Here is a 27,813-nt window from a genome sequence, read left to right on the forward strand (position 1 = left end):
CCTCCCGCCCCCAATCCCTCCCAGCATCAGAGTCTTTTCCAGTGAGTCAACTCGTCGCATGAGGTGGCCAGAGTATTGGAGTTTCAGCTTTAGCATCAGTCCTTCCAATGAACATGTGAGTAAGTTGTTTTAAAAAGAGGATATGCCAACAGTCATTAGGCATATAGAACAGTGTTTATCATTACATGCCAGAGAAATAAAAACTAAAATCAAAATGAGGTACCACTAAACTCTTACCAGATAAGCTAAAATTTTAAAAGGCTGATAATATCAAATGTCGGCTAGCAAGTGGAACAACTCTTACTGGGAGAAGAGTAAATTGGCACAACTGTTTTGGAGAATCATTTGTCAGTACAGTTGACCCTTCAACAACTTGGGGATAATCCACACATAGCTTACAGCTGGCCCTCCATATCCATGGTCACAACAAACCATGGACTGTGCGGCACTGCAGGAGTTACTACTGAAAAATGTCTGCATGCAAGTGGGCCTGCACAGTCTGCCCAACGTTGTCCAAGGGTCAGTTGTATCTACTATGCATTCGTGACCCAATAATTCTGCTCCGAGGTATTCACCAAGGGACAGCGTACATATATGCACCAAAAGATATGTACTAGAATGTTCACAGTAGTGTTACTCATGATAGCCTTGATTGCAAAACTGCCCAAATGCCCATCAACAGAATAAACGGTGAAATCATGGGATATCCACACAAAGGACTGCTGCTGCTGCTAAGTTGCTTCAGTCGTGTGCGACCCCATAGATGGAAGCCCACCAGGCTCCCCCGTCCCTGGGATTCTCCAGGCAAGAACACTGGAGTGGGTTGCCATTTCCTTCTCCAATGCGTGAAAGTGAAAAGTGAAAGTGAAGTCGCTCAGTCGTGTCCGACTCTTAGAGACCCCATGGATTGCAGCCTACCAGGCTCCTCCGTCCATGGGATTTTCCAGGCAAGAGTACTGGAGTGGGGTGCCATTGCCTTCTCCACACAAGGGACTACTGTACCTCAATGAAGTATTCGCTACTGCTACAAGTGACATAAATGAATCTCATAACGAGGATGCTGAATGACGAGACCCCAGTTTGATCCCTGGGTCAGGAAGATACCCTGGAGAAGGAAATGGCAACCCACTCCAGTATTCTTGCCTTGAGAATCCCATAGACAGAGGAGCCTGGCGGGCTACAGTCCATGTGGTCGCAAAGAGTCAGACACAACTGAGTGACTAACACTTTCACTTTCAGAAGCCTAAAAATAAACAAAACTAATCTGTGTTGGTCTTCGAGCATGGAAGTAACAGGCACGAAACATGAGGGAAACTGCTCTGTTGTTTGAAAGGTGTGTCCTACATCTGTATGCAGGATTTGGCTACCTGGACTATACATCTAGCTGTCTGATCTTATTTGTGTGTTTTACCACATAAAAGTTATACCTCAATTAAAGAAAGAAACTGAAACAAAAAAATCAATAAATAAGATAATTATCTAAACGATTTCCTCACTGAAACAGGAATAGTAAAATAACCTTCAAGACCAACCGAGTGAGCATGTGTGATGGTAACGGGTAAGCTACACGAAGTACATGATTAAGTTGATCGGTTAGTTTACTGCTCAGCTAAATGCTGCTAATGTATGCTGAAATTCTGTCCACGTCCTATGCTATTTATTTTATATTCAAAGCTGGCTGAAGACTGAAAGCATAAGGAACACTATACTAAAGTAAATGCTTTTAGAAATAAAAATGAGGAAAACTCTGAACATTTTCTTCACTATTGGATCTATAAATTGCATCCATCTGACTGCAATTCTTCTCAGGCATAGCAAGATGTCACAGTAAGCCAGAGAACTCCAAATATCCATGCTAGAAACAAAACATAACTATTGACTACATTCAAGCTGGCTTTTTATCTATTAGATATGAAAATACTACCCCCCCAGATATGTGTCATATGTGGGGAAGCGTTTGCAACTGGAAGTCTTAAACCTTGTTATTTAGAAATTACATGCGCAAATATCTGAATAAACCATTATTATTTTTAAAGCACAATATCCAAGATATGCAAAATAAGGCAGAGGAAAGCAGCTCCTGGTTCACATTTGGTACTTTAATGTGTAACTAAATGTCAACCTGCATTTTAATGCATATTCAGTCATCAACTAATCTGTCAACAAAGTAAGCATCTTCTTACATAATTTAAACAGCAGGTACAATTCAAGCGTGGACACACATTCGAAGAACACAGAACTCTCATCTATCTAAGAAACAAAGGTCTTCAGACATAAAACTTGCATTTTATCTTTAGTGACAGTTGAAATCTAAAACCTCTGCATTAAAAAACAGGTCCAACTATTGTCCTTGAAAAGACTAAATTGAGTCAGTTGCTCAGAAGTACGCAAGTTATTCGAACTGTTATCTATATTTATGTCAAATTATAGGATATTTCTTTTCAGGATCCCCTCATTTCAGCATTCTTGGCAAAAACCTTGATGAATGGAAATTCGTATGTTTTTGGTACATAGTTAGAGTTCAATTACAAGTATTTTTTTAAAAGTTACCTCTGACTGAAAAACATTTATTTTTTTTTTTATTTCTAAAAAAGAATTTTATTAAAAAAGCACAAATGCAAAGAAATGAACAGAGGAAAATTTATGCGTCGAACCTGGATTGGTCACTTAAAGATGCATCAAAACTAGGTAGAGCTAAGACTTTTTAAGAAACTTTGAGATCTTAAAATATTTATTTCCAAATCACTAAATATAAACAGCAAATAAAACTAAAAAATAGAAACACGCTGCGTCTCCAGAAAGTTCAGGTTATCAGACCAGCAGAATGAGCTTTTCTTCTCTCAGCAATAAACAGTTCAGGCCATGAGTGCATCCATTATGCACGGCAGGTTGTAACTGGTTGGTTCAACTGGGCGTAAGTTTGACTGGTGATGTCTATTAAAAAGGATTTTTCATTTGAACTGGGAGAAGTAACAGGTGACAGATGGCAGAGGCAAAACAAAACAAATGCACAGTGAGGAAAGGAGCTGGAAACCCTGATTATTGGCAGAGATTATGGTGCCCAAGAGCAGTCAATAGAGAATGACGAGCTACGGGTGTGTTGGCAGGATTCAACCCAACAGCAAAGTAAAAGAAGTCAGAAATGGTTATAAGAGGTCACTGTGGTAGCAAAGGAGAAAGGATGGTCAGCAAAAGTCTTCAAGAGTCTCTAAAGTAATCAAGTTTGAGATGAGAGGCTGTAACAACAGGTCTGAAACAGTACTGATTACAGGGGACAGGCAGGGTGAGAATTACTAGATGTGAGAAAACTGCTCTGTTCATTTTCATTCCTGCTACAAAACTCCTTTAACTTCCAAAACAACTCACATCTGAGCTATGAAGGTCTCCTAACTGGTCCCACCTCCAACTCCTTGCTGCGCTATTCTATCCGCTATGCCATGGCCACAGCAGTCATCCTAAATCCCTGCACACAGTCCTCTCACCCTCCGCAAATCACTACCTTAGAAAAAGAAATGGTTGCTCTATAACCCCTGGGGCTTCCCCAGTGGCTCAGTGGTAAAGAACGGGCCTGCCAATGTGGAGATGTGAGTTCAATCCCTGCATCGGGAAGATCCCTTGTAGAAGGAAATGGCACCCCACTCCAGTATGCTTGCCTGGGAAATCCCATGGACAGAGGAGCCTGGCGGGCTACAGTCCATGGGGTCGCAAAGAGTTGGATATGACTTAGCAACTAAAGAACAACAACAATTACAACCACTAGATAAAGGCTGTGGAGAAGGCAATGGCACCCCACTCTAGTACTCTTGCCTGGAAAATCCCATGGATGGAGGAGCCTGGTAGGCTGCAGTCCATGGGGTCGCTAAGAGTCGGACACGACTGAAGCGACTTAGCAGCAGCAGATAAAGGCTAAGACCACAGCTTGGTGACTGGCTAAAATCATGCTGGAGTCCACAAGGGGAAGAGAACTGGATGTATATTTAGGGTACCCAGAAAAAGTCCCAGCTGTGCTCCCTAAGACATGTCATGTGACCTCTCTCAGCCTCAGGTCCCCCCCCCCCCCCCGCCTTTTTTTCCCTTTAAATTTGGCTGTGCCACGCAGCATGCGGGATCTTAGTTCCCTGACCAGGGATTGAACCCGCACCCTCTGCACTGGAAGCTCGGGGTCCAACCACTAGATTGCCAGGCAAGTTCCCCTCCTGTTCCTTACTTGTGAAACAAACATTACTGATCCTTAGGTATTACAGTATGGAAGAAGACAGTGATGACTTTACTAATAATAGCTTAGCATCCACAGAGGGCTTAGTAGGTGCCAGACACTGTGCTAAGCAGTTTACATGAATTATCCATTGAAGTATTATGGATACTGTAAAATACTACAAAATGCTAATTATTCTTTGCTAAGTTCTCTCGAACCATCTGTTAGTAAGTCAGTTTTAGAATTTTAATTGTGGTGATATAGCTGTAAAAAAGTACAAAAACTGTTACATAGTATCTTATTTCTATCTCCAGCTTCCATTCCCGGCAGGATGGTCTTCTACATTAAAGGCCATTAGCTCTTATTGGTACAATGTGAGAACAACAGGACAGATACTAATATCAAATTAGTCTGCTACTACTATCAAATTGCTTCTAATATCAAAAGCTGACAGTTTACCATCTTCTCCAAACAGAAGTATCTTTCCTTACTCTATTCATCATCTTGCTTCAAACGCTGCTGAGTCAAGTCACTAGACATGAACCATGGCTCTGACGAGATCGGGCGTGCTCAGGGTGGTATGGCCGTCGGCTGAACCATGGCTCTGAAGCCTTACAGAACAATGTGGGATAATGAAAAAATGGGACAGAACTGAAGAGAATGAGGAGAACCGAGGTCTCATTTCTGCTTTAATCCAGCTGTGCCACCTTTGAAGTTAGATCTGGGACCTCAGGAAAGCAAGGGCCAGGAACGTTTTTATGTAGCTGTTTCTCCAGTACTGGAATTGATTCTTGACACTTACAGTCCTACAAAACAGAATGACTTAATGAAGTGATGATCTGCAAATATGACAGCTTCCACATGGAGCCCCTAGTGAAAATGTCACAGAAACAATGCAAACACATCTATGGCTGCTGCTGTTGTTTCAGTCGCTCAGTTGTATCCGACTCTTTGCGACCCCATGGACTGCAGCCCACCAGGCTCTGTCCATGGAACTCTCCAGGTAAGAGTACTGGAGTGGGTTGCCATTTCCTTCTCCAGGGGATCTTCCTGACCAGGGATCAAACCTGCGACTCCTGCACTGGCAGGCAGATTCTTCACCACTGAGCCACCAGGAAAGCCACATCCATGGTCCCCAGGCTGAGAAAGCATTTTGGATGTACTTTAGAATGCTTCATTTTTCTTTATCCATTATCATGCTTTACATTAGATGGCAAAATGCTTAAAACTGATTTGCATCATAAAGGCTCTCCAGATATTTGGAAGAAAAGCGGTCAAAATCCGTAATGTAATGAACTAAAGGAACATTTATTTATAATTCAACAAATATTTACTAAATACGTTCTCTGTACCAAGTGCTAGATATCAAAATTGAAGCAGACTACCATGGTCCGCCTAGTCAAGGCTATGGTTTTTCCCGTGGTCACGTATGGATGTGAGAGTTGGACTGTGAAGAAAGCTGATCACCGAAGAATTGATGCTTTTGAACTGTGGTGTTGGAGAAGACTCTTCAGAGTCCCTTGGACTGCAAGGAGATCCAACCAGTCCATTCTAAAGGAGATCAATCCTGGGTGTTCACTGGAAGGACTGATGCTAAAGCTGAAGCTCCAATACTGTGGCCACCTCATGCAATGAGTTGACTCACTGGAAAAGAGTCTGATGCTGGGAGGGATTGGGGGCAGGAGGAGACGGGGACGACAGAGAATGAGATGGCTGGATGGCATCACCGACTCGATGGACATGAGTTTGAGTGAACTCTGCGAGTTGGTGATGGACAGGGAAGCCTGGTGTGCTGTGATTCATGGGGTCGCAAAGAGTCAGACACGACTGAGCGACTGAACTGAACTGACCACCAAATCAATACATAGAACAAGCTTTTATTCTTAAGACAGATTAGATGGGATATGTCAACTACTTTTATAAACAATACACACTGTGGGCAGAGTACAGGGGGAGGGGCCAGTAAGACTATTATTATTACAAGCAGTTGCAAAGCATATACATAGAGACTTAGATTTTTCTGCTGAAACTAAATTTTAATGTCACAATCTAATAAAATTAACTATGATCTTCAAAGTGTGGTTAGTCATGTGTGGTAAGAACAGTAAAACGACACCGGGCAGATAAAATGTGAAGGTGAATGGTGAGCGTCTGCATCAGTTTGCCACCTTTTAAAAGCTAAAATACATTCATCCGTTCACTAACCACTCATCCTCAATATTCTTTAAAGATCTTCATGGAGAAATCCAGAGGATCAATAGTACTCTTTTATCACAATAATTTCTAAAATATCAACATGTTCATCTAAAAATGCTTTACTGTTTCAGATAACTATTGCTGTATAAAAAACTACCCCCAAACGAATGGATTAACAGAACCACTTTACTGTATTCCATGGTGGTGTGAGTCAGGAATTTGGGCAGAGTTCAGCTGGGTGATTCTTCTGCTCCATGCGGTACGGACAGGGCTCACTCAGTGGTGCTCAGCTAGGAGTGGGCTGGGCGGACAGTCAATGCTGGCTGCACCCTAGGCCTGGCCTGTCGGTGGGCACAGTTGGATGGGCAGCTCCCTCCCTCTCTCCACACAGTCTTCAGGGCCTTTTCAGGGCAGCCGAACTTCTCACACGGCAGCTCAAGGTGGAAGGTGCATAGTCCTTGCAGAGACTAGTCCCCAAACTTGCTTAGCATCACTTCCGCCATCTTTCTTGGTCAAAGTAGTTATGGGCCAGCCCAGATTCAGGGGGAGGGGAAATAGATCCCACCTCTTTCTGGGAGTTGTGTCCAACAATCCACAGCCATCTGTAGTCTAGCATGTTTTGTAAAGAAGATGTCATTCTTTAAACTGAATTTCTAGTTCATGAGGATCTGCTGCCCCAAGTTAAGAAATATAATACAGAAGGATGGTGGCCAAATCAAAGAAAGAGACTGCTTATGCAGACTGGGTATTTCAAAATTACATGTAAAAGACATGCAATTGTCATGATTCTAAAAACGGAACTTAAGGTAAGAGTCTAGAGGGACTATATAATCCACTGCCAAGAGACGCTTTTGAGATAGAAAGGGACACCATAAACAAATGTGCCAAGGCAACAGGCATAAACCTGAACTGTCCCAGGTAAAGAGACACTGGGTCACCTTCGGAGAAAAGGGAACAGACGAAAGGGGTGGTGCTCATTCAAAGGAAAATATTTATGGGACTGTTAGAAGCCAATCGGTATGGCATACAAAAGCTTTCAGTTCAGTCGCGTGGTTGTGTCCGACTCTTTGCAACCCATGGACCACACCATGCCAGGCCTCCCTGTCCATCACCAACTCCCAGAGTTTACTCGAACTCATGTCCATTGAGTCGGTGATGCCATCCAGCCATCTCATCCTCTGTCGTCCCCTTCCCCTCCAGAAGCCTCAGGATTTGTGATTTCAACAGCACGTGCTGACGGGAGCAACAGAACCACTCGCCTTCCTCAATCGTCCTTCCTCCATAAATGTCCAACTATTTCATCTAGTAAAACCAGAGGATGCGCTCAGGACAGCCTGAGGAATAAACATCAAGGGTGGCCTTTCCGAATGGATGCAGCTCTAGGAGGCATCCTGCCTACCACTTGACAGCGTTTGCGTCCTTCCCATCTGGAAACAGCAGTCTGCCAAACCGGTTAATGGCCGTTTGAGAGCAAGAACAGGTAGAGTTTATGCAAGCATTACAGCTCTTCAATGTAAGCCCACTGAAAAAAGTTCTGTGTCATTAGTATTATGCGTAAACTGATACATCACCAAGATGTTATTTTCTCATCTCTAGCTCCTCTAAAATAAAACTTAAAAAATCACCTTAACTTCCCAGTTAGTGTTCGTGTGGTATGCACTTGTCTTAACAGTGAGCATCTAGGCCCTCATTATGCCAACAGGACTGACGGTCAAAGTTTGTCTGGCTCACAGAGCAGAAGAGAAAACATTCTGAGTACACGTGGGCCATCTGGGTGAGGAGGAGATTAGATCTCAGTATAGTTTTGGAGGAGGAAATGGCAACCCACTCCAGTATTCTTGCCTGGTGCCTGGGAAATCCCATGGACAGAGGATCCTGGCGGGCTAGTTTTTGGGGTCTCAACGAGTCAGACACGGCTTAGAGGCTGAACAAAAATAGTTTTATATATACCATATTTAGAAATTTCAGTTTTACTAAATGCAAAGACCAAAAAAAAGAAAAACCTGATATGACGATAAAGCTTATCCTTTGTTTCTCAATCTATATTAAACTGTCCCTGATAATGAACTTTTATTTTCAAATGAACTTTTATCTTTAGCTTATCTCCCAGCTATCTTCCCTGAGTACTAGCTAACCTACTCTATTTTCTCTCAATTATCCATAAATCAGTTTGCTTTTTCAATGCTTTCTAAGACAACAATTCTGCTCAAACCATTCAACAACCAAATACAAACATAAAGTTTTAAGATTTCATTTCTAGGGAGGATTAAGATGTACTATTTAAAGCAAATACACAATTGTTGACACTAGACTTAGAGAGAAATTTTTGAGTCAGAATGCATCTTTAGAAAAGGTGAGAGAAATAGGTGAGGGGGTTAAGACATACAGATTTGACTTCAGTTACAAAACATGATCCAGAGGTATGAAACATATAGTATACAGCTGTACAGGGGAATAGCATAATAATAATGTAGAATCTCTGTATGGTGACAGATGCTAACAGGACTTATCATGGTGATCATTTTGCAATGTGTAGAAATATCGAATCACTATGTTGTGCACCAGGAACCCACGTAGCATTATAGGCCAATTATGCTGCAAAAACAAAAACAAAAAAACAAACTCACAGGAAAAGAGAACAGATCTGTGGTTACCAGAGGCAGGGGTGTATGGCGGTTGGGGGAGGAACTGGCTGAAGGAGTCAAAATGCACAAATTTCCAGTTCTAAGTGAATAAGTTCTAAGGATATAATGCACAACAGGATTAAATATAATTAACACGGCTCTGTGTTATCAATGAAAGTTAAGAGAGTAAATTCTAAGAGTCTCATCACAAGGAAAAAAAGTCTTTTCTTCCTATTTCTTTAATGTTGCACCTGTATGAGATGATGAATGTTCACTAAACCTCCCGTGATAATCATTTAATGATGTACATGAGTCAAATCATTATGATGTACACTTTAAACTTATACAGTGCTGTGGGTGAGTTACAGCTCAATGCAGGAAGGGGGAAAAAAAGTTGTACCCCCCCAAAAGCTTCCTTAGAAAAAGTGGTCTAGTAAAAGCAATGTCTTTGGTGGAATAATACTTTAAAACTTAGAAATAAAACTGTTCCCCCCAACCAAAAAAAAATGTATTCTGTCTCTCTCTCCATATATAATAAACTCAACACTGTCAAACATACATTCATTTGTAGTACATACTGACACACCAGATGGACGAAGATAGAATCTGGTACTTATTCTGCATAACGCCCAGGGCAACGTTATGCAAATAAAATGCTTTAAACCATAGTATTTGATGTTGACAGTGATGACTTTTATGCAAAGACAAGACTTCTAGAATCAATTTATTAAAAAGCTCTGTCAACATATTTCCCTCCATTGACCCTCCTCTCTCTCTCTCTATATATATATATATATATATACACACATATATACAGATGTAGTTATATGTAACTGGCCATAAACACTATTAAAATGATTTCTACCCAAAGGCAGTTTTGGTTTTCACACAAGGTCTATTATCATTGTCAACTTTTTAAAAAAGAAATGTTATTTAACAAATACTTTTTATATGTCTGATCACTTCCTATGAAGTATTTTTATATTTTACATACCTGTACTAAAAAAAATGGAGAAGGAAATGGCAACCCACTCCAGTATTCTTGCCTGGAGAATTCCATGGACAGAGGAGCCTGGCAGGCTACAATCCATGGGGTTGCAGAGAGTCGGACACAACTGAGTGACAAACACACACACACAAATCACAATTCTTTGTGAGTCCAAAATCATACTGTTACCATTTATAGGCAACAGAATCTTGTGGAAGACAAACACACAAAGCACTCAGGCCTATAAGGTCTGTAACACACACTGGATGAGCACTTCAGACATGGAGGAGAAAGTAGTGGAAAAATGGAAATGCGATACTAGGTTGTGCTATGTGCTAAGTCACTTCAGTCGTGTCCAACTCTTTGCGACCCCATGGACTGTAGCCCACCGTGCTCCTCTGTCCATGGGATTCTCCAAGTAAGAATACTGGAATGAGTTGTTATGCCCTTCTCCAGGGGATCTTCCTGACCCAGGGATTGAACCTGTGTCTCCTGTAATTCCTGCATTGCAGGCAGATTCTTTACTTCTGAGCCACCAGGGAAGCCCATGGAGGAGAAAGCAATGGAAAAATGGAAATGCAATGCTAGATTAGCTATATAATTTATTTACATATAGGAAGGCAGCTGAGTCTAATGCCTAAGAAATCACGTGGCAGTACACTGATTTTATAAAGTTGGAAAATACTTGGGTCTCATTTCTATTTCTTTGATCTTTGGTGAAATGTTATTATTGCTATTTTAGGGTTACTATGCAAAGAATTCTATAGGAAATCAGTCCTGAATATTCAATGGAAGGACCGATGCTGAAGCTGAAGCTCCAATACTTTGGCCACCTGATGCAAAGAACTAACTCAATGGAAAAGATCATGATTCTGGGAAAGATTGAAGGCGGGAGGAGAAGTGGACGACAGAGGGTGAGATGGTTAGATGGCATCACTGACTCCATGGACATGAGTTTGAGCAAGCTCTGGGAGTTGGTGATGGACAGGGAAGCCTGGCATGCTGCAGTCCATGGGGCTGCAAAGAGTCAGACACGACTGAGCGACTGAAAGAAAGTTTACATTCATTACCTCATCCATCATTTTATTATACCTATATTCCAGATGAGGAACTTAAGATGCAGAGAATGCTGACTTGCTTCTCATAACATAACTAGCAAGTACTGAAGGTCAGCTTTAACCAGATTAACCCTTATGGTCTTCATAGGTAAAATCAGATCATTACATACGATAAAATTAAAAACTGAATTAGAATGACTACAATAAATACAGTATATTTGTTATGTCCACTGGAAACCTAAGAACACATGTATTTAGAATTAAGAACAAAATAAAAATTTCCACCCAAAATGCCAGAAAAACACTCTAAGCCTTCATTTGCAGAAAGATGTAAAGACATCTGGTAAGAAGAAAATATTAAGATGTACTGAATTATTAACAGGATGTAGGATTTCCACATTTGAATTATTAATTTTTAAGGGCTGCTCCAAGAAAAGCATGAAAAATAACACTCCTAAGTGTTTTAAGTAAAGGTTTATAATGTTTCTCTGGGGTAATTTTACTAAGTGATTTTAAGATAGCTATAATTATGGTCATCTTCATCTATTTTTACTGTCTTAAAGGCAGAGCTGAATCAATATCATCTTGGAGAGATGCAGCAAGCCTCTAGAACTAGAGATCAGTCTCCCCAGCAACCTGTTGTGGTAACAAACACGCATTCCGGTCGGAATCCTACTGCAATGTCCCATTCCCTGTTCTACACTGCACAGGGCAGGAGCTGCCCTGGGACGAACAAAACGACATGAGAAACAAGTCCTCGTAATTGTAATCTGCCAACAAACGGTAATAAATGCTTCCTCAAAAGATACACTTGCTGTATCTTTTTGATCCTTGACTAAATGGTTTCTTTTTCCGTAACAGAGGCTGCATTTACTAACTCAAGTTGGGAAATTTATTTCACTTTTAGAGCATTTATACAGCATTATTAGAAAATGGAAAAGCAGGAAGAGAAGATTGTTTCAAACTATGAAAGAGATAGTTCCATTTATTTTTCTTAGAGAAAAATGTTCCACAATAGCAGTTTTCAGATTGTGTGTGATGAGATCAATTTAGTGGATCAAGAGAAACACTTATGAACAACGAAGTAAGAAAAGAATAATACAGAAACTATAGTAATAGCAACACAGCAAGTGTAACTCTTGTTTCATGACATTTTGGTTTCACCCATATGTATTTATATCTGTATGTGCACTGTAAAATGTATTTCTGAGCCATGATTTAAGAATACATGATTGAATACAAAGTGGTAGACAGTTTCTTAAAAAATATTCTTTTTGACAGATAATAACAATTTTATTCTATTTTTTAAATTGAATAATAATATGTGCATGCTTTTTTTTTGACTTGTAGTATTTTTATCTCCTCCAGTTCAAATATTTTTAAAAATTTATTTAAATAAAAACAATAAGACACTGATAAGAGAAATAAGACACTGATGAGAGAAAATGAAGGAAAATCTAAGACTATTCTGTACTCAAGGCCTAGAAGATTATTGTTAAAATGTCCATACTACCCAAAGCAGTCTGCAGATTCAATTCAATCTCTATCAAAACTCCAAAGGCATTTTCCACATAAATATAATAAACAATTCTAAAATTGTATGGAATTACAAAAGACCTCAAATAGCCAAAGGAATCTTGAGAAAGAAGAACCTAGCAGGGGCCATCACACTTCCTGATTCCAAACTATATTACAAAGCTACAGAAATCAAAACAGTATGGTACCAACATAAAAACAGACATATGTTAATATATCCATGGAACAGACTAAAGAATGCCCATACATATACGATTAACTACTTCACACAAAGCAGCCAAGAATATACAATGGGGAACGAATAGTTTCTTTAGGAACTTGTGCTGGGAAAATTGGACAGCTGCATGTAGAAGAATAGAAGTGGAGTATTATCTTGCACCACAAACAAAAATCAACTCAAAATGGATTTAAAGATTTAAACACAAAACCTAAAACCACAAAACTCCTAAAAGAAAACATAGGGTGGTAAGCTGTTTGACACTGGTCTTGGTAATAAGTTTTTGGATTTGACATGAAAAGCGAAGGCAACAAAACAAATAAAAAAGAGTGGGACTACATCAAAATAAAAAGCTTCTGCACAACAAATGAAACCACTGACCAAATGAAAAGGCAGTCTATAGAATGGAAGAAAACATTTACAACTCATATACCTTATATGGGGTTAATACCCAAAATATAAAAGGGACTCATACCACTCAATAGGAAAAAAAAATCCAATTACAAAATGGGAAGAGGATCTGAACAGACATTTGTCTGAAGGAGACATACAGATGACCAAGTACGTGTAAAGGTGCTCAACACTGCCAATCAGGAAAGGACATATCAAAGTCACAATGAGATTATCACCTATTAGAGAGACTATCACCCAGGACACAAAAAACGAGTGTTGCTGAGAATGTGGAGACAACAGAACCTGCGCACAGTGGGCAGGGACGTGAACTGGCACAGCCACCAGGGAGAACAGGACGGAAGTTCCTTAAAAATTAAAAACAGAATGGTCATATGATCGAGCGATGCCACATTTGGAGAGTTACATCTGAAGAAAACAAAATCACTATTTCGAAGAGATGCATGCACCCTCAAGTTCACTGCCACATTATTTACAAGAGCCAAGGCATGGAAACAACCTAAGTATCCACTGATGGACAGGCTGATAAAGAAAATGTGGTATACACGTAAAGCAGAATATTACTAAACCATAAGAAATTAAAAAAAAAAGGAAATCCTGCCATTTGAGACAATATGGGATAGAACTTAAGGGTATTCTGTGAAGTAATTAAGTCAGACAGAAAAAGACAGATACTGTATAATTTCACTTACATAGAGAATCTTAAAAGAAACAATAAACCACAAAACTGAACTCAAAGATACACAGACCAGATGGAGGGTGGTAAACAGGTGAAGGTGGTAAAAAAAAAAAAAGTATACGCTACCAGTTATAAAATAACTAGTAAGTAAGCCCTGGGGAGGCAAGGTACAGCATGGTAACAATACTGCACTGGATATTTGAAAGCTGCTGGTGGAGTAAACCATGAAAGTTGTCAGCACACACACACAAATTCTACCTATGTGTGGTGACAGATGTTAACTAAGCTTAAACTGTGGTGATTGTTTTGCAGTATATATGTATATCAAATCATTATGTTTTATGAGAAATAACTTCTAAATATTTTAAGTTAAAGCTTTAACAATGTTTTTGTCCTGGGTAATTTTACTGAGTGAAAAAAACCCCTGCAACTATTACAACGTATATGTCAATTATCTCAATAAGAATAAACTTTAAAAACCCACAAAATCATTCATCAGCATCAGTTCAGTTCAGTTCAGTCGCTCAGTCGTGTCCGACTCTCTGCGACCCCATGAATCACAGCACGCCAGGGCTCCCTGTCCATCACCAACTCCCGGAGCTCACTCAAACTCATGTCCACAGAGTCGGTGATGCCATCCAGCCATCTCATTCTCGGTCGTCCCCTTCTCCTCCCGCCCCCAACCTTTCCCAGCATCAGAGTCTTTTCCAGTGAGTCAACCCGTTGCATGAGGTGGCCAAAGTACTGCAGTTTCAGCTTTACTTCCCCATAAAATACCAACTGATCTATTTTCAAAACAAAAAACAAAACAAAACCAATAATCTATCCAATGTGGCCAGTGACTACATTTCAGCATTTTGATTTAAAGAATGTGTAATTTACAAGGATACTTTATTCACATGCTGCTATCTGTTTTAAATAGCTTATTCAGATAGAGTTCAGCAATGCATGATAAGTTCATTTCCAACATTAAGTAATGAAATACATCAAACTGCAAAGAATTCCAATGCTGTTCTGTTACTAGACCTCCCAAACCATGTATTCAATATAATATGCTGCTGACATTTGATTCAGATAACCAATAACCTTATTCTGACTCACATGCTGGAAAAAAAAAAATCTTATTTCATAGTGGACCTTTAATTTAAACTGAAATTTATTAAAAATCAGGCTAATATAGGTGTCTGTTTTTTATTAGAGTTTTCCTACAAGAATAAAAGGTGAAGTAGTTGAAATATTAGGTCAGACATTTTCAAAGAGGTTTCAGTCTTTTACAAGTATAAACAGTATTTAGTACTGTGTGTGTGTGTGTGTGTGTGAGTTGCTCAATCATATCTGATTCTTCGTTACCCCATGGACTGTAGCCCACCAGGCTCCTCTATCCGTGGAATTCTCTAGGCAAGAACACTGGAGTGGGTTGCCATTTCCTTCTCCAATGCATGAAAGTGAAAAGTGAAAGTGAAGTCGCTCAGTTGTGTCCAACCCTCAGCAACCCCATGGACTGCAGCCTTCCAGGCTCCTCCGTCCATGGGATTTTCCAGGCAAGAGTACTGGAGTGGGGTGCCATGGCCTTCTCTGATTCAGTAGTATACACCATGTCAAAATCTTAGAAGGTTTAATCTTTAAGGTTATCAAAATATGTGTTTTAATATATTTTGATAACCTTAAATCTTATCAATATATTTTACTTATATACTTTACTGAAATGCAGATGCCTAAATCACAGCATCGTCATTACTGATATCATTGTACTAAAACGCTAGATCTGGTAAACCATAAAAGTGTGTTTAAGAAATTTTCCTATCAGGCTGAGAATGATTTTTAATTTAATGAACCACAGCTGTCAAAGGGCTTCCCTGATAGCTCAGTTGGTAAAGAATCGGCCTGCAATGTAGGAGACCCTGGTTCAATTCCTGGGTCGGGAAGATCCGCCGGAGAAGGGATAGGCTACCCACTCCAGTTTTCTTGGGCTTCCCTTGTGGCTTAGCTGGTAAAAAAAAATCCACCTGCAATGCAGAAGACCTGGGTTTGATCCCTGGGTTGGGAAGATCCCCTGGACAAGAGAAAGGCTACCCAATCCAGTATTCTGGCCTGAAGAATTCCATGGACTGTATAGGCGATGGGGTGGCAAAGAGCTGGACGCAACTGAGCGAATGTCACTTTCACAGCTGTCCAAGTTACAAATAAAAAGGCAAATATATACATGGTAGATTTCTGGACACCATTAATATTTCATAATACATTTCCTAGAGAAACACACCCTCTGCATTTTACTTCTGCAATTCTTCAGTCTCCAACAGTTTTATCTTGGGTTAAAGTCTACTCGAGTATATTCAAACTCAAATATTTCTCCCCGCAAATGTGGGGTACACAGAATTCCTTTTATACTATAGGCCAGAAAAACATAAGTACACGAGGAACCAGTAGGTAAGCACAGATGGAGAGAAAGGGGGAAGTCTAAACAGAGCCAGAGGAAACCCTAGAATGGGAACCACACTTCTTTCCCCAGGGGTTCAGATCCTAAAGACGATGACTGAGAGAGAAACCATATAAAGTAAAAATTATCCTTGGAAAAAACATCCTTAAGTGTGGTATACCCAGTGTTATGTAAAGATCACTGCTTAGAATTATGTATAAATATCTAATGTATGTACCTTAATGCGCCATATATAATTTCTGAAAAAATGTCATACAGTTAGACCACTCAAGTGTAGTGTTAACTGGAAAACTTAAAAAGATTCCAACTGTGTTGGCTTTTCCTGTTGGTTTTGCCATCCAGACACATTTTATTAGTTCCTACTCCTTCAGTTCAGTTTAGTTCAGTTGCTCAGTCATGTCCGACTCTTTGCGACCCTATGAATCACAGCACGCCAGGCCTCCCTGTCCATCACCAACTCCCGGAGTTCACTCAAACTCATGTCCATCAAGTCGGTGATGCCATCCAGCCATCTCATTCTCTGTTATCCCCTTCTCCTCCTGCCCCCAATCCCTCCCAGCATCAGAGTTTTTTCCAGTGAGTCAACTCTTCGCATGAGGTGGCCAAAGTATTGGAGTTTCAGCTTTAGCATCAGTCCCTCCAATGAACACCCAGGATTGATCTCCTTTAGAATGGACTGGTTGGATCTCCTTGCAGTCCACGGGACTCTCAACAGTCTTCTCCAACACCACAGTTCAAAAGCATCAATTCTTTGGCGATCAGCTTTCTTCACAGTCCAACTCTCTCATCCATACATGACCACTGGAAAAACCATAGCCTTGACTAGACGGACCTTTTTTGGCAAAGTAATGTCTCTGCTTTTTAATATGCTATCTAAACGTTTATCAATTATTGACTTTTTCCTAAAGGGGAGTTAGAAGGTCAGTGTCCTCTACCTGGCTGAATACTTCTCGTTTCAGTGGCTGGTCAAATTGCCTTTTGAATCATCCATTTGTTCCCTTTGTCAGCGGATTTATCCATTTGGGGAGGGCTTATATCTTTTGTCTGTGTGCAGTGGCATGGCTGGCTGGCTAAATTATTTTTGCCCTCTCTACCTTTAAAAAGAAACTGTAATGACTCCCCTGATTAGAGATTTTATTGATTCAATGATTACAAAACCTTAGCTAGATTAAGATTTGCAAGTCACAGGCTGCTGATTCTTTAAGATTCATAGCAAACTACTTTTTCCCTTATCGCGCTAACTAGACAGAGGTATCCCCAGAAAGCTGAGCTGGAGGGACATCATCTACAAACTGAACTCAAAAAATTCTAATCCTGGGATGGTAAAAAGAACCCGACTCTACTATAATTTACTCTAATTTTACACTGCAGCGAAACCAAGTTCCCCTTTCAGGGAAAAAAAACCTCTGAGCTGTAAAACCATGACTCATAGCTATTAGGCTCTGTACCTTGGAGGAGCTCTCAATTACAATTTTGGTTTTCAGAGGGATCAAACTGGGCAAGGTAGTGTTTGGGGAAGAAGGAGTTGGTGGGAGACTCCAGAAATCATTTATCAGGACAAACAGCACTGGTTGTATTTCCTGATTTTAGCTCTATGTGCCAAATTACTGCGGGTCAAGATCTATGCTTTAGCAATTGGCAATCCATCTCTACCTTAGAGCAGGCTTTTTGGCAATTTGCTGTGAAAAGAAAAAGTGCAAACAACCAGCTGTTCACTTAAAAGTGATCGCTCAAATGATAGAGAAATATAAATAAGAATAGTAAAAAAGAAAGTCACTCACTCACTTGGGTAGTAGAAATTAACCACCCCTTTCCCAATCTTTTTCCCAGTCTTAAAACGTGCCATTTCTTCTAACCTAATGAAGTCTCCTCTAGGTATCTTGCAATTCTCAAGTTCTATCCTTGGCTATGTACATTTCTATTTTCTGTTACTGGCCATCCACTTCTGTCCCTCTATACTCTATCTAGAAGGTTTCGTCTCCTCTCCAAATCTGAATTATGAAGATGATCTCAAGTCTCTGTATTCATACATAAACTGTCTTTTCAGGCTTTATTCCAAATCTTAATTGCTGATTAGGTGCATCTATCTGGATGATCACCGTCTCCAAAGGTGAAAACATCTCCCCCAGCTATTCCTCCCTAATCCTATTCGCTCATGTTCAGAATGTCAAAGTTACTTTTGACCTTTCCCTCGTCTCTCCCACCAAATTTGATTAATTCACATTGTTTGCATCCATTCTTTCCTTTCTGTTCCGACAGACACCATGCTAACTCAGAATCTTTATATGAGATTCTGACAATATCTTACAACTCTTCCTTCTGACTCTGGTCTACTATCACTAAGCCATCTATCATATCATCATCATATTACCATTTCAGCAACAATTCTGATCATGCTCCTTGACTACAAGATCAAGTCCGAAAGTCTTTAACCGAGAATGAGATGGCTGGATGGCATCACCGACTCTGTGGACATGAGTTTGAGTGAGCTCCGGGAGTTGGTGATGGACAGGGAGGCCTGGCGTGCTGTGATTCATGGGGTCGCGGAGAGTCAGACACGACTGAGCGACTGAACTGAACTGAACTGAATTCAGCTTTGCATATTAATATTTAGCCTTACCTCCTCTCACACTTTACATAAATTCCTGGTTTAGCTAATCTGGTCTATTTAATAGTAAACAATGAGGAACTAAAAAGCCTCTTGATGAAGGTGAAAGAGGAGAGTGAAAAAGCAGTCTTAAAACTCAACATTCAAAAAACTAAGATCATGGCATCATCCCATCACTTCATGGCAAATAGATGGAGAAAAACGGAAACAGTGACAGATTTTATTTTCTTGGGCTCCAAATCACTGTGGACTGTTACTGCAGCCATGAAATTAAAACATGAGTGTTCCTTAGAATGAAAGCTATGACAAACCTAGACAGCATATTAAAAAGCAGAGACATTATCAACACAGGTCCATCTAGTGAAAGCTATGGTTTTTCCAGTAGACATGTATGGATGTGAGAGATGGACTATAAAGAAGGCTGAGCACCTAAAAATTGATGCTTTTGAACTGTGGTGTTGGAGAAGACTCTAGACTAGAGTCCCTTGGACAGCAAGGAGATCCAACCAGTCCATCCTAAAGGAAATCAGTCCTGAATATTCATTGGAAGGACTGATGCTGATGCTGAAGCCCCAATACTTTGCCCATATGATGCAAAGAGCTGACTCATTGGAAAAGACCCTGATCCTGGGAAAGATTGAAGGCGGGAAAAGGGCATGACAGAAGATGGGATGGTTGGATGGCACTGCCGATTCAATGGACATGAGTTTGAGCAAACTGTGGGAGACATTGAAGGACAGGGAAGCCTGGCGTGCTGCAGTCCATGGGGTCGCAGAGAGTCAGACACGACTTACACCTGAACAAAACATCCCCTAAGCATTTCCCATGCTATCTTCTCCATCTGGATGATGTCATGTTCCTAATTCTTTAAGGTTCTTATTAAACTATCTCTTCTCTGGTTGCCCTAAGTAGATAGAAGTATTCTCCTAGAATGTTAAGAGTTGAAGGGAGACTGTCTACTCCAGCTACAAAATGGGTTTTAAAGAATCACCCCCTCTATCTGTAAAATTCAAATGCTTGGGGAAACTGAGGCCACTAAAGTAATTCTTTCTTCGAACACTGAATTTCTTCAACATATTTTTCTTGATTGTTTCCTAAGTGCCAGGAGCTGCGCTAGCCACATGGGATTAGAGTTTAGTAAGAAAGACTGATTGTACTTAAATATCACCCAAATATTTAAAATTTGATGAGCACTACCAGAAGACGGGAAGCACAGGGTGCCACTGATGTCTGAAACATGCGTGGTTGAGGGAAGGGGCAAGGCATGAAGTCAGTATAGTGTGGGAAGACAGGAAGGAGGAAATTCAATTTGGGAAGATGAGGAAGGCTTCCCTGAGGAGGAAATCTTTTACGTGTGTGTCAGTCACTCAGTCATGTCCAACTCTTTGCTACCCCACGGACTTAGTCTGCCAGGTTCCTCTGTCTTTGGAATTCTCCAGGCAAGAATATTGGAGTGGGTAGCCATTTCCTCCTCCAGAAGATCTTCCTGACCCAGTGATCGAACCCGGGTCTCCTGCATTGCAGGCAGATTCTTTACTGTCTGAGCCACCAGGAGATGCAGGTTCGATCCCTGGATTGGGAAGATCTCATGAAGAAGGAAATGTCAAACCACTCCAGTATTTTCGCCTGGGAAATCCCATGGACAGCGAGGCCTGTTGGGCTACAGTCCATAGGGTTGCAAAGTTGGATTATGACTCAGTGACTAAAAAACTACGGGATTTAACTCTGCAAAAAGTAGGTGATTTCTACATGTAGAAGGAATGCCCAGAAGATAGGCAATTTTGCAGAACTAAAAGGAGGTCTGGGTGCTTAAATGCAAGGGGCGAGGAAGGTTGCCAGAGGTGAAGCTGGAAAGGCCGGGAGGGACAAGAGTTTGCTGAGCCTGGTCATGGTGAGGATTTCTGGGCTTTATCCTAAGACAGGCCTTGGAGAGCATGTTCCAAGATACTTCAAGTCAGGACCACAGCTTACCCTGGGAGGAATGGGACAAGCAACCATGACAACAGAAAGAATTCGAGTTTTATTTCAACTGAAATATATTCTATATCCCCGCCACTCTTCCCTATGTGTTTGATCTCATCTAAAGTCAATTTCAAAAAAAGAAAGCATGGGAATTTATAAAAACCACCATTTAGTCAGCCCACTAGGCTTGGATAGGAACTTGCGTATTTACTTTCCAAACATCCTGTGCTTGCATTTCCAAAGTTGCTTTACGCCACTTCACGTTTACAACAGACCTCTGTTAGTACCTTTTTTGATAACCAAAAGAAATCAGGTGATTTTTGCTTTTAAAAGTGAAAAATGAAAATGGCGTTCAGCATTTGGTTTGATGTGAGCAGCTGAGAAGTAGCACTACCCTATCAAGGAGAGAGGCACCCCCACGCTCAGCATCTCGGCATCAAGCTGCCATGGCTTTGAACTGTTTCTGTGCACATCTGAGCTTTACCTAGATTTTTTTGTGTGTATCTGTAAGCACAATGTGTCCTACGGTAACCGCTTCTTTGCTTTATGCCATTGTGGCTTAGGAAAGGTTTCATAGGAACACTCTCCTTCCAGATGGGGCATGGAAACTTGTGTATGGATATCCATGAACCTATGACTACTTTTTTTCCCGTGGTCATATATGGATGTGAGAGCTGGACTATAAAGAAAGCCGAGCACTGAAGAATTGATGCTTTTGAACTGTGGTGCTGGAGAAGACTTTTTTGAGTCCCTTGGACTGCAAGGAGATCCAATCAGTCCATCCTAAAGGAAATCAGTCCTGAATATTCATTGGAAGGACTGATGCTGAGGCTGAAACTCCAATACTTTGGCCACCTGATGCCAAAGAACCAACTCATTGGAAAAGACCCTGATGCTCAGAAAGATTGAACACAAGAAGAGACGGGGACGACAGAGGATGAGATGGTTGGATGGCATCACCGATGCAATGGATATGAGTTTGCGTAGGCTCCAGGAGTTGGTGATGGACAGGGAAGCCTGGTGTGCAGCAGTCCATGGGGTTGCAAAGAGTCAGACACAACTGAGCGACTAAACTGAACTGACTGACACTGGAGGGAGTGGGGGCCTGTTTTTTGTTTTCTAGAAGCAACACTCCACACAAGAACAATCCAAGTGACACGCTCCATTTCACTGTTGCCCACGCATAGATGCTACAGTAAAAGTAACATGTTCATTCTGTGGCCTTTTCCCACAAGATCCTTAATAAGCGAAAATATTTTAAAAGAATACTAACAAAATTTTCCCAAGGATTGTTTTCATTTACGATCATTTTTTTAGTATCATCTTGGGCTTCCCTGGTGGCTCAGATGGTAATGAATCTGTCTGCAATGGCAGGAGACCTGGGTTCAATCCCTGGGTCAGGTTGATTCCCCTGGAGAAGGGAATGGCTCCCCACTCCAGTATTCTTGTCTGGGAGATCCCATGGACAGAGGAGCCTGGGGGGCTACAATCTATGGGGACGCAGAGTCAGACATGACTGAGTGACTAAGTTACTAGTCTACACTAGGTAATGAATTTCAAAATGCAGCCACAGATTTATTTCTTCTAAAATAACATTTAAGCAGACAAGGAGACAAAGTTAAATAACATCTGGCATTTTTATGTTCAAGGTATTGCGCTGGACACCTTAAAATGTATTACCTCATTTAATACTAACAAAGACGCTGAGAGGTGCATGTGCGTGTGTGTGTTAGTCGCTCAGTCGTGTCCAACTCTTTGCGACTCATGAGCTGCAGCCTACCAGGCTCCTCTGTCCATGGGAGTCTCCGGGCAGAAATACTGGAATGGGTTGCCATTTCCTTCTCCAGGGGATCTTCCTGACCCAGGGATCAAACCTGGGTCTCCAGCACTGCAGGCAGATTCTTTGAGAGGTGCATGCCATACTCTTAATTCACAACATGGAAGCTGGAGCTTAGAGAAGCGTTTCCCCAAAATATTTACACCTTAGACCTGCACTGTCCCATATGTTAGCCTTGAAGCCACGCATGGCTGCCACGCAACTGAAATACAGCAATAATACTGTATAAATACTGAGATGTGCACTACCTATAAACGGAACCCCAAGGTTTGAAAATGTAGTATGCAAAAGAAAATGATGAAAATACCTCAGTTTTTGAATACCGATTAATGTTGAAATGACAGTATTTTAGAGTGGGTTAAATAAAATATATCATTAAAATTAATTTTACCTGCTTCACATTAAAAAAAATTCAGCTACTAGACATTTCAAAACTACACATGTGGCCCACAATTATATCTGAATTGAATAGTACTGCCGTAGACCAAAGGCTGCATAATTGAATTTGTCAGTAAATGCCAAGTTCAAAGGCAGTCTGGTGTAGAGGAAGAGAAGAGTACATGGACTCATGCAGATTTGGTTTAAATATCCTCTCCACCAGTGACCCATTTTTGGCAAAAAATATCAACCCTCTCTACATTTCACTTATGTCATCAGCATTATGGTGATATTAAATATCCTAAAAAAACTGTTGTATGTAATATGTAAAGCACCTAACTGGCAGAGGGGAAAGAACAACTACAAATACTTCCTATAGCAACTGCTTAAAAATTGATCCTCAAAAAGAATAGAAAATGCACTTATCTGAAAATCACATTTTATTCTTTAAGTGGGAAAAGTTAAAGAATCAATACACTGAATGCCTGCTTTAGCATGATATATACTGTATTATAATATACATAAAATACACAGATCCTTTCTTTCAATAGCTTTTAAAATATGCTATAGGCTGGGAGGCCAGATAATGAGGTTAGGGTGAGGTGAAAAAAATATCAGGACACAGACAGGCCCAAGTGGTTCTTACGGACAATTATCTTGAGCTTATGAAGTCCACATCAGCTGATTTTTTCAACCTTTTACATCAGGAACTGAGATGAGTGAGTAAAATGACATCAGGGCAAGTGGAGTTTTACTATTTTTCTTCCTGGGTCATATTGCAAACAAATAAATTGCTTCAGTACATTAAGTTCAGACTAACTCATTATTGGTGATCTCAAATATACCAAAAGAAACTACAAAATCATGTGAACTACACTATCCAATGACATTTTGCCCTATTCTGTTCCCTAGGCTCCTGTCAAGAAGTCTGCACTGGGCATGTGATTTTATCAATGTATGTATTATCTGTATATATGTAAATACAAAGAGCGGAGCAGTTGGGGCATTTACTTTAATGTGATATATGTATACAACCTAAGATTGACATGTGACAATGTGTTTGATTGCCCTGTTCTATAGGGATTTTTTGTTGTTGTTGTTAACAGTCCGGGGGAAGTGTTAAAGATTTGAGTCACTTAAATGTAGCCTCTTAATATCATATACTTTAACACCAAAAGTATTCCTATGTTAACTAAAGCAATTAACTTTAAGAAACTGATACTGAAGAAGTAAAAAAAAAAAAAAAAAAACTATCAAATTCACATATCTTAGATCATCAGAGACCATAAAAATATTCACTTTATTCTAGTTTGAAATTTAATGGAAGAAGTAATATACAAATTTTTAATTTACCTATTAAAGCGCATATTCAATGAGTTAAGGTTGGGGGGGCTTCAGGAGAGGGCTTCCCCTTTGATCTCATATGTGGCATCAAAAATCTGCTTCTTGTAATGAATTTTTGAACAACCCCTGAGGGCACATGACTTGGTATTTGCTCTTTCAAAATGAGTTGATTCAACTTGGCTAAAAATGAGATTACATCTACAGTACACTTTCAGCCAACGTCGATTAATTTAGGGTTATAGGTCGAACTGGGTAAGAAAAACAAAATTGCAGTAGATCAAAATTATTAGCAATTATTAATAATAAGAATCAGACAAAACAGTAACGTGCACTTAAACAGTAATTAGAAGAATCTGCTAAAACTCGAACTGAGACATTTCATTTCTGATTCTTGAAATTACAGGAAAAAATATAATCAATTTAAGAGAAGACAAATATCATAAGCCATTTAAGCTACCAGCCATATTTTCAAAATGCACACTTTAGAGAAAAAGAGTTCCTATTAGGAAAGTGCTTATTTGCATTAACTTTACATTAGCTAATATTTGAGTCACACCTTTGAAGAAACTTGCTTTATTTCCAGGAATGCCTTTCCCTCCCTCTCCCCCCTTTTCTTTTTTTTTTTTTTGTTTTTGAGAGGAATAAGGCAGCTAGACTAAAAAAAGAAAGAAAAAGTTGTCAAATTCTTTAACGTGAATGGTATGCTTATGCCTCTATATACGAATATACTTTCTCGATCCCACTGAGCCAAGTCTTCAAATAATATCATAATCTGTCTTTCAAGTTTCATCTTAATTGCAGAGTTCATTTTTGTTAAAACACCTTGGCACCATTCAGTCTTCTATGAAATGAGAAAGGTCTTTTTCCTTCGGACTTGACATGTTTACCACGTATGTGTGAGCAATTTTTGCTGTCAACTAACTGCAAAGGTCTTTTTGTTGTTGTTGAATCTGAAAATGTCTCCACTATAGTTGCACAGCTGCCCTCTTCCCAGCAGAAACCAACCCGCCCCTCTCCCCTCTGCGAGTTTTAAACTTTCTTTGCTTTGGGGGTTCTGCACAAGCGCTACTAGTAACATCCAAGGGACAAAAGAGCTGTGCTTGTGGGATGTCAAATTTGAGTTGTGAAACAAAGCACTCAAATTTGAGATTCAAGAGGATGAGGATGATGCTGGTTAAAAAAAAAATTATGATAAAGTGTTATGATCCTAGAGCCGTCTCCCTAGACAGCTCCTCCAGCCCACGGCCACCCCAGAGCACGCGGGAGGGAGTTCTGATCCCCGAACAGGGGGGCTGCCGGACCCCCCACCGGCGAAGCCCCCTGCCCGCGCCCCCGGCCCTCTCACCGCTTTACTCGGATGATCTGGTCCCGCATGGGCTTGATGTCCTGGAAGCTCTGCTGGTTGACGAGGCTGTAGACGAGGATGAAGCCCTGGCCGTTCTTGATGTACAGGTCCCGCATGGATGCGAACTGCTCGGTGCCCGCCGTGTCCAGGATCTCCAGCACCGACGGCGACGAGTCCACCTCGATCTCCTTGCGGTAGAAGTCCTCGATGGTGGGGTCGTATTTCTCGATGAAGGTGCCGGTCACGAACTGCACGGTCAGGGCGGATTTGCCGACCCCGCCCGAGCCCAGCACCACCACTTTGTACTCGCGCATCGTCCCTCCGCGGCCGCCGCCGCCGCCGCCGCCCGCGACATAGACCTACGCCCGCCTCGCTGCGCGCCCGGACCCTGCGCCGGCGGCCGGCCCCGCCGCCTCCCGCGGCCGCCCCCACCTCACGGCCGCCGCGGCCCCCCGGGCGCCGGCGGAGGCAAGCGCAGCCCTGGGCATAGGGGCCGCGCCGGGTGGCAAGGCGGCCCGGCGGGCGCCGGCAGGCACTGAAGGCGAGCGGGAAGCGCGAGCGAAGGAGCCGCCCGGACCGCGGGCCCGCAGTGCCGCCCGCCCGGCTGCCCCGCCCCTCGCGCCTCCACGCCCAGCTCCCCGCCCGCCGCCGCCGCCGCCGCCGCTGCTGCTCTTCCCGGCGGCAGAGCGCGCGCCCGAGCCCGAGCCGCAGCGCCGCCGGGGGCGGGGCCCAGAGCCCCGGAGGGCGTGGCCAGGCGGCGCAGCCCCGCCCCTGCGCACCCGTCGCCTAGGCGACCGGCCGCGCGCGCGCTCCCGGGAGGCTCTGCGCCGCGCGGAAGCCTCGGCCGGCAGCTTAGATAAACAGCCACCTGGGCCACGCGACAACACCCCACCCCGTCGAATTCAGCGGGTAGGGGGCGTACTGAGCATGCGCAGTTCTCCACCCAGCGACGGGAGCTGTTTCTACCTGAACAAGCCACGTTCAAGACTTTGGCGGAGACAGGCTGTTGGAGGGGCCAGAGCAGTCTCCGAGATTTAACCTGAGGAGGGGAGTGAGAAGAGAGACACCGGCAGGGCCCAAACGGCGACCCTGGCACGAAGGCCGGGGCTGGACACCACCCGGTCCGTCAGCATTCCTGAGGGATTTGTTTTTACAGATAACGAGAAGGCTCTTTGTTTTAGGGAGGAGCAGGCACACCACGAAAGGAAGCTTTAGTTTACGCCTTAGGACACTCAGGGAGACGCGAGAGGCCCCAGGGCGCCTACTGCCCGAGGCAGTGAGGCCGCGGTAGCGGGGGCCCACGCCCGGTGACGTCGCCGGGGTCCCGCCCAGCGCCCCCAGCCCCGCCCTTTTCTTGGCCCGAGAGAAAGTCGAGCTCTTCCCACGCCCTGTCACCACGGGCGCTTGGAAAACCGGGAGAGCGAAAGCCCTCAGCCACAGCCCCAAAGCCCGGGGACACCTCATAGCAACAGCCAGCCGGGACAACCTGGTAGGAAGCTAGGGGTCCATCTCAGCCAACCAGCCCACCTCTGTGGTCCCCGTAGGTGCCACTCTCGGCCAATGGAGAGCCGCCTAATACCACGTGATGCCATCCATTAGCCAATGGGGGCGGAAAATCCAGCTGCTGGCTCCGCCCCCCATCGCCAACTGCTTGGCCAGGATGGGCCTTTGCGCCTGAGCGTGCTCTGCCAGCCAATGGTAGGTGAGCTCACGCATGACGGAGATTTGATCTGAGCTAATCAGAAATCGCGATTCTCTTGCCAACCCAGACTGGTAGTATGGAGACAGGGGCGAGCTGGTGGGAATTGGGCGGGGTCATTGATTGAGGTGGCGGTGGCAGCACCCTACTCTGGCGAAGGAACGAGATGAATTGCAGACGAGAGTGATGAATTTCGCTTTAATGTCGTCTCCGTGGCATTCTGCCTAAATGATGCACACAGAAATAATGCTGAGGGATGCGGGCTAGATCGTGGGATGAATCGAGAGAACAGGATCTTG

At 42.3% G+C, this 27,813-nt stretch overlaps 1 protein-coding gene across 2 annotated transcripts in view; it reads right to left on the reverse strand.

Annotated features, from left to right (window-relative positions):
* The window catches only part of RAP2A (RAP2A, member of RAS oncogene family), a 41,589-nt gene extending 15,135 nt beyond the window's left edge, over nt 1–26,454 (reverse strand). Inside the window, exons 1-2 of one of the 2 annotated variants that reach the window (XM_088842645.1) lie at nt 25,816–26,454; nt 22,606–25,640 (exon numbers count right to left, since the gene is read on the reverse strand). In XM_088842645.1, coding sequence (XP_088698771.1) covers nt 25,436–25,640; nt 25,816–26,129 — 519 coding nt within the window. In that variant the 5' untranslated portion in view covers nt 26,130–26,454 and the 3' untranslated portion in view covers nt 22,606–25,435. Of the gene's footprint in view, nt 1–22,605; nt 25,641–25,815 lie in introns of those variants that run through there. The other variant, XM_055426583.2, reaches the window with a different exon arrangement.
* Between the last annotated feature and the right edge of the window lie 1,359 nt (nt 26,455–27,813).

The sequence above is a fragment of the Moschus berezovskii genome, chromosome 13 (assembly GCF_049115385.1).
Source record: "Moschus berezovskii isolate FMDL1 chromosome 13, NW_MosBer_1.0, whole genome shotgun sequence".
Lineage (NCBI taxonomy): Eukaryota > Metazoa > Chordata > Mammalia > Artiodactyla > Moschidae > Moschus > Moschus berezovskii.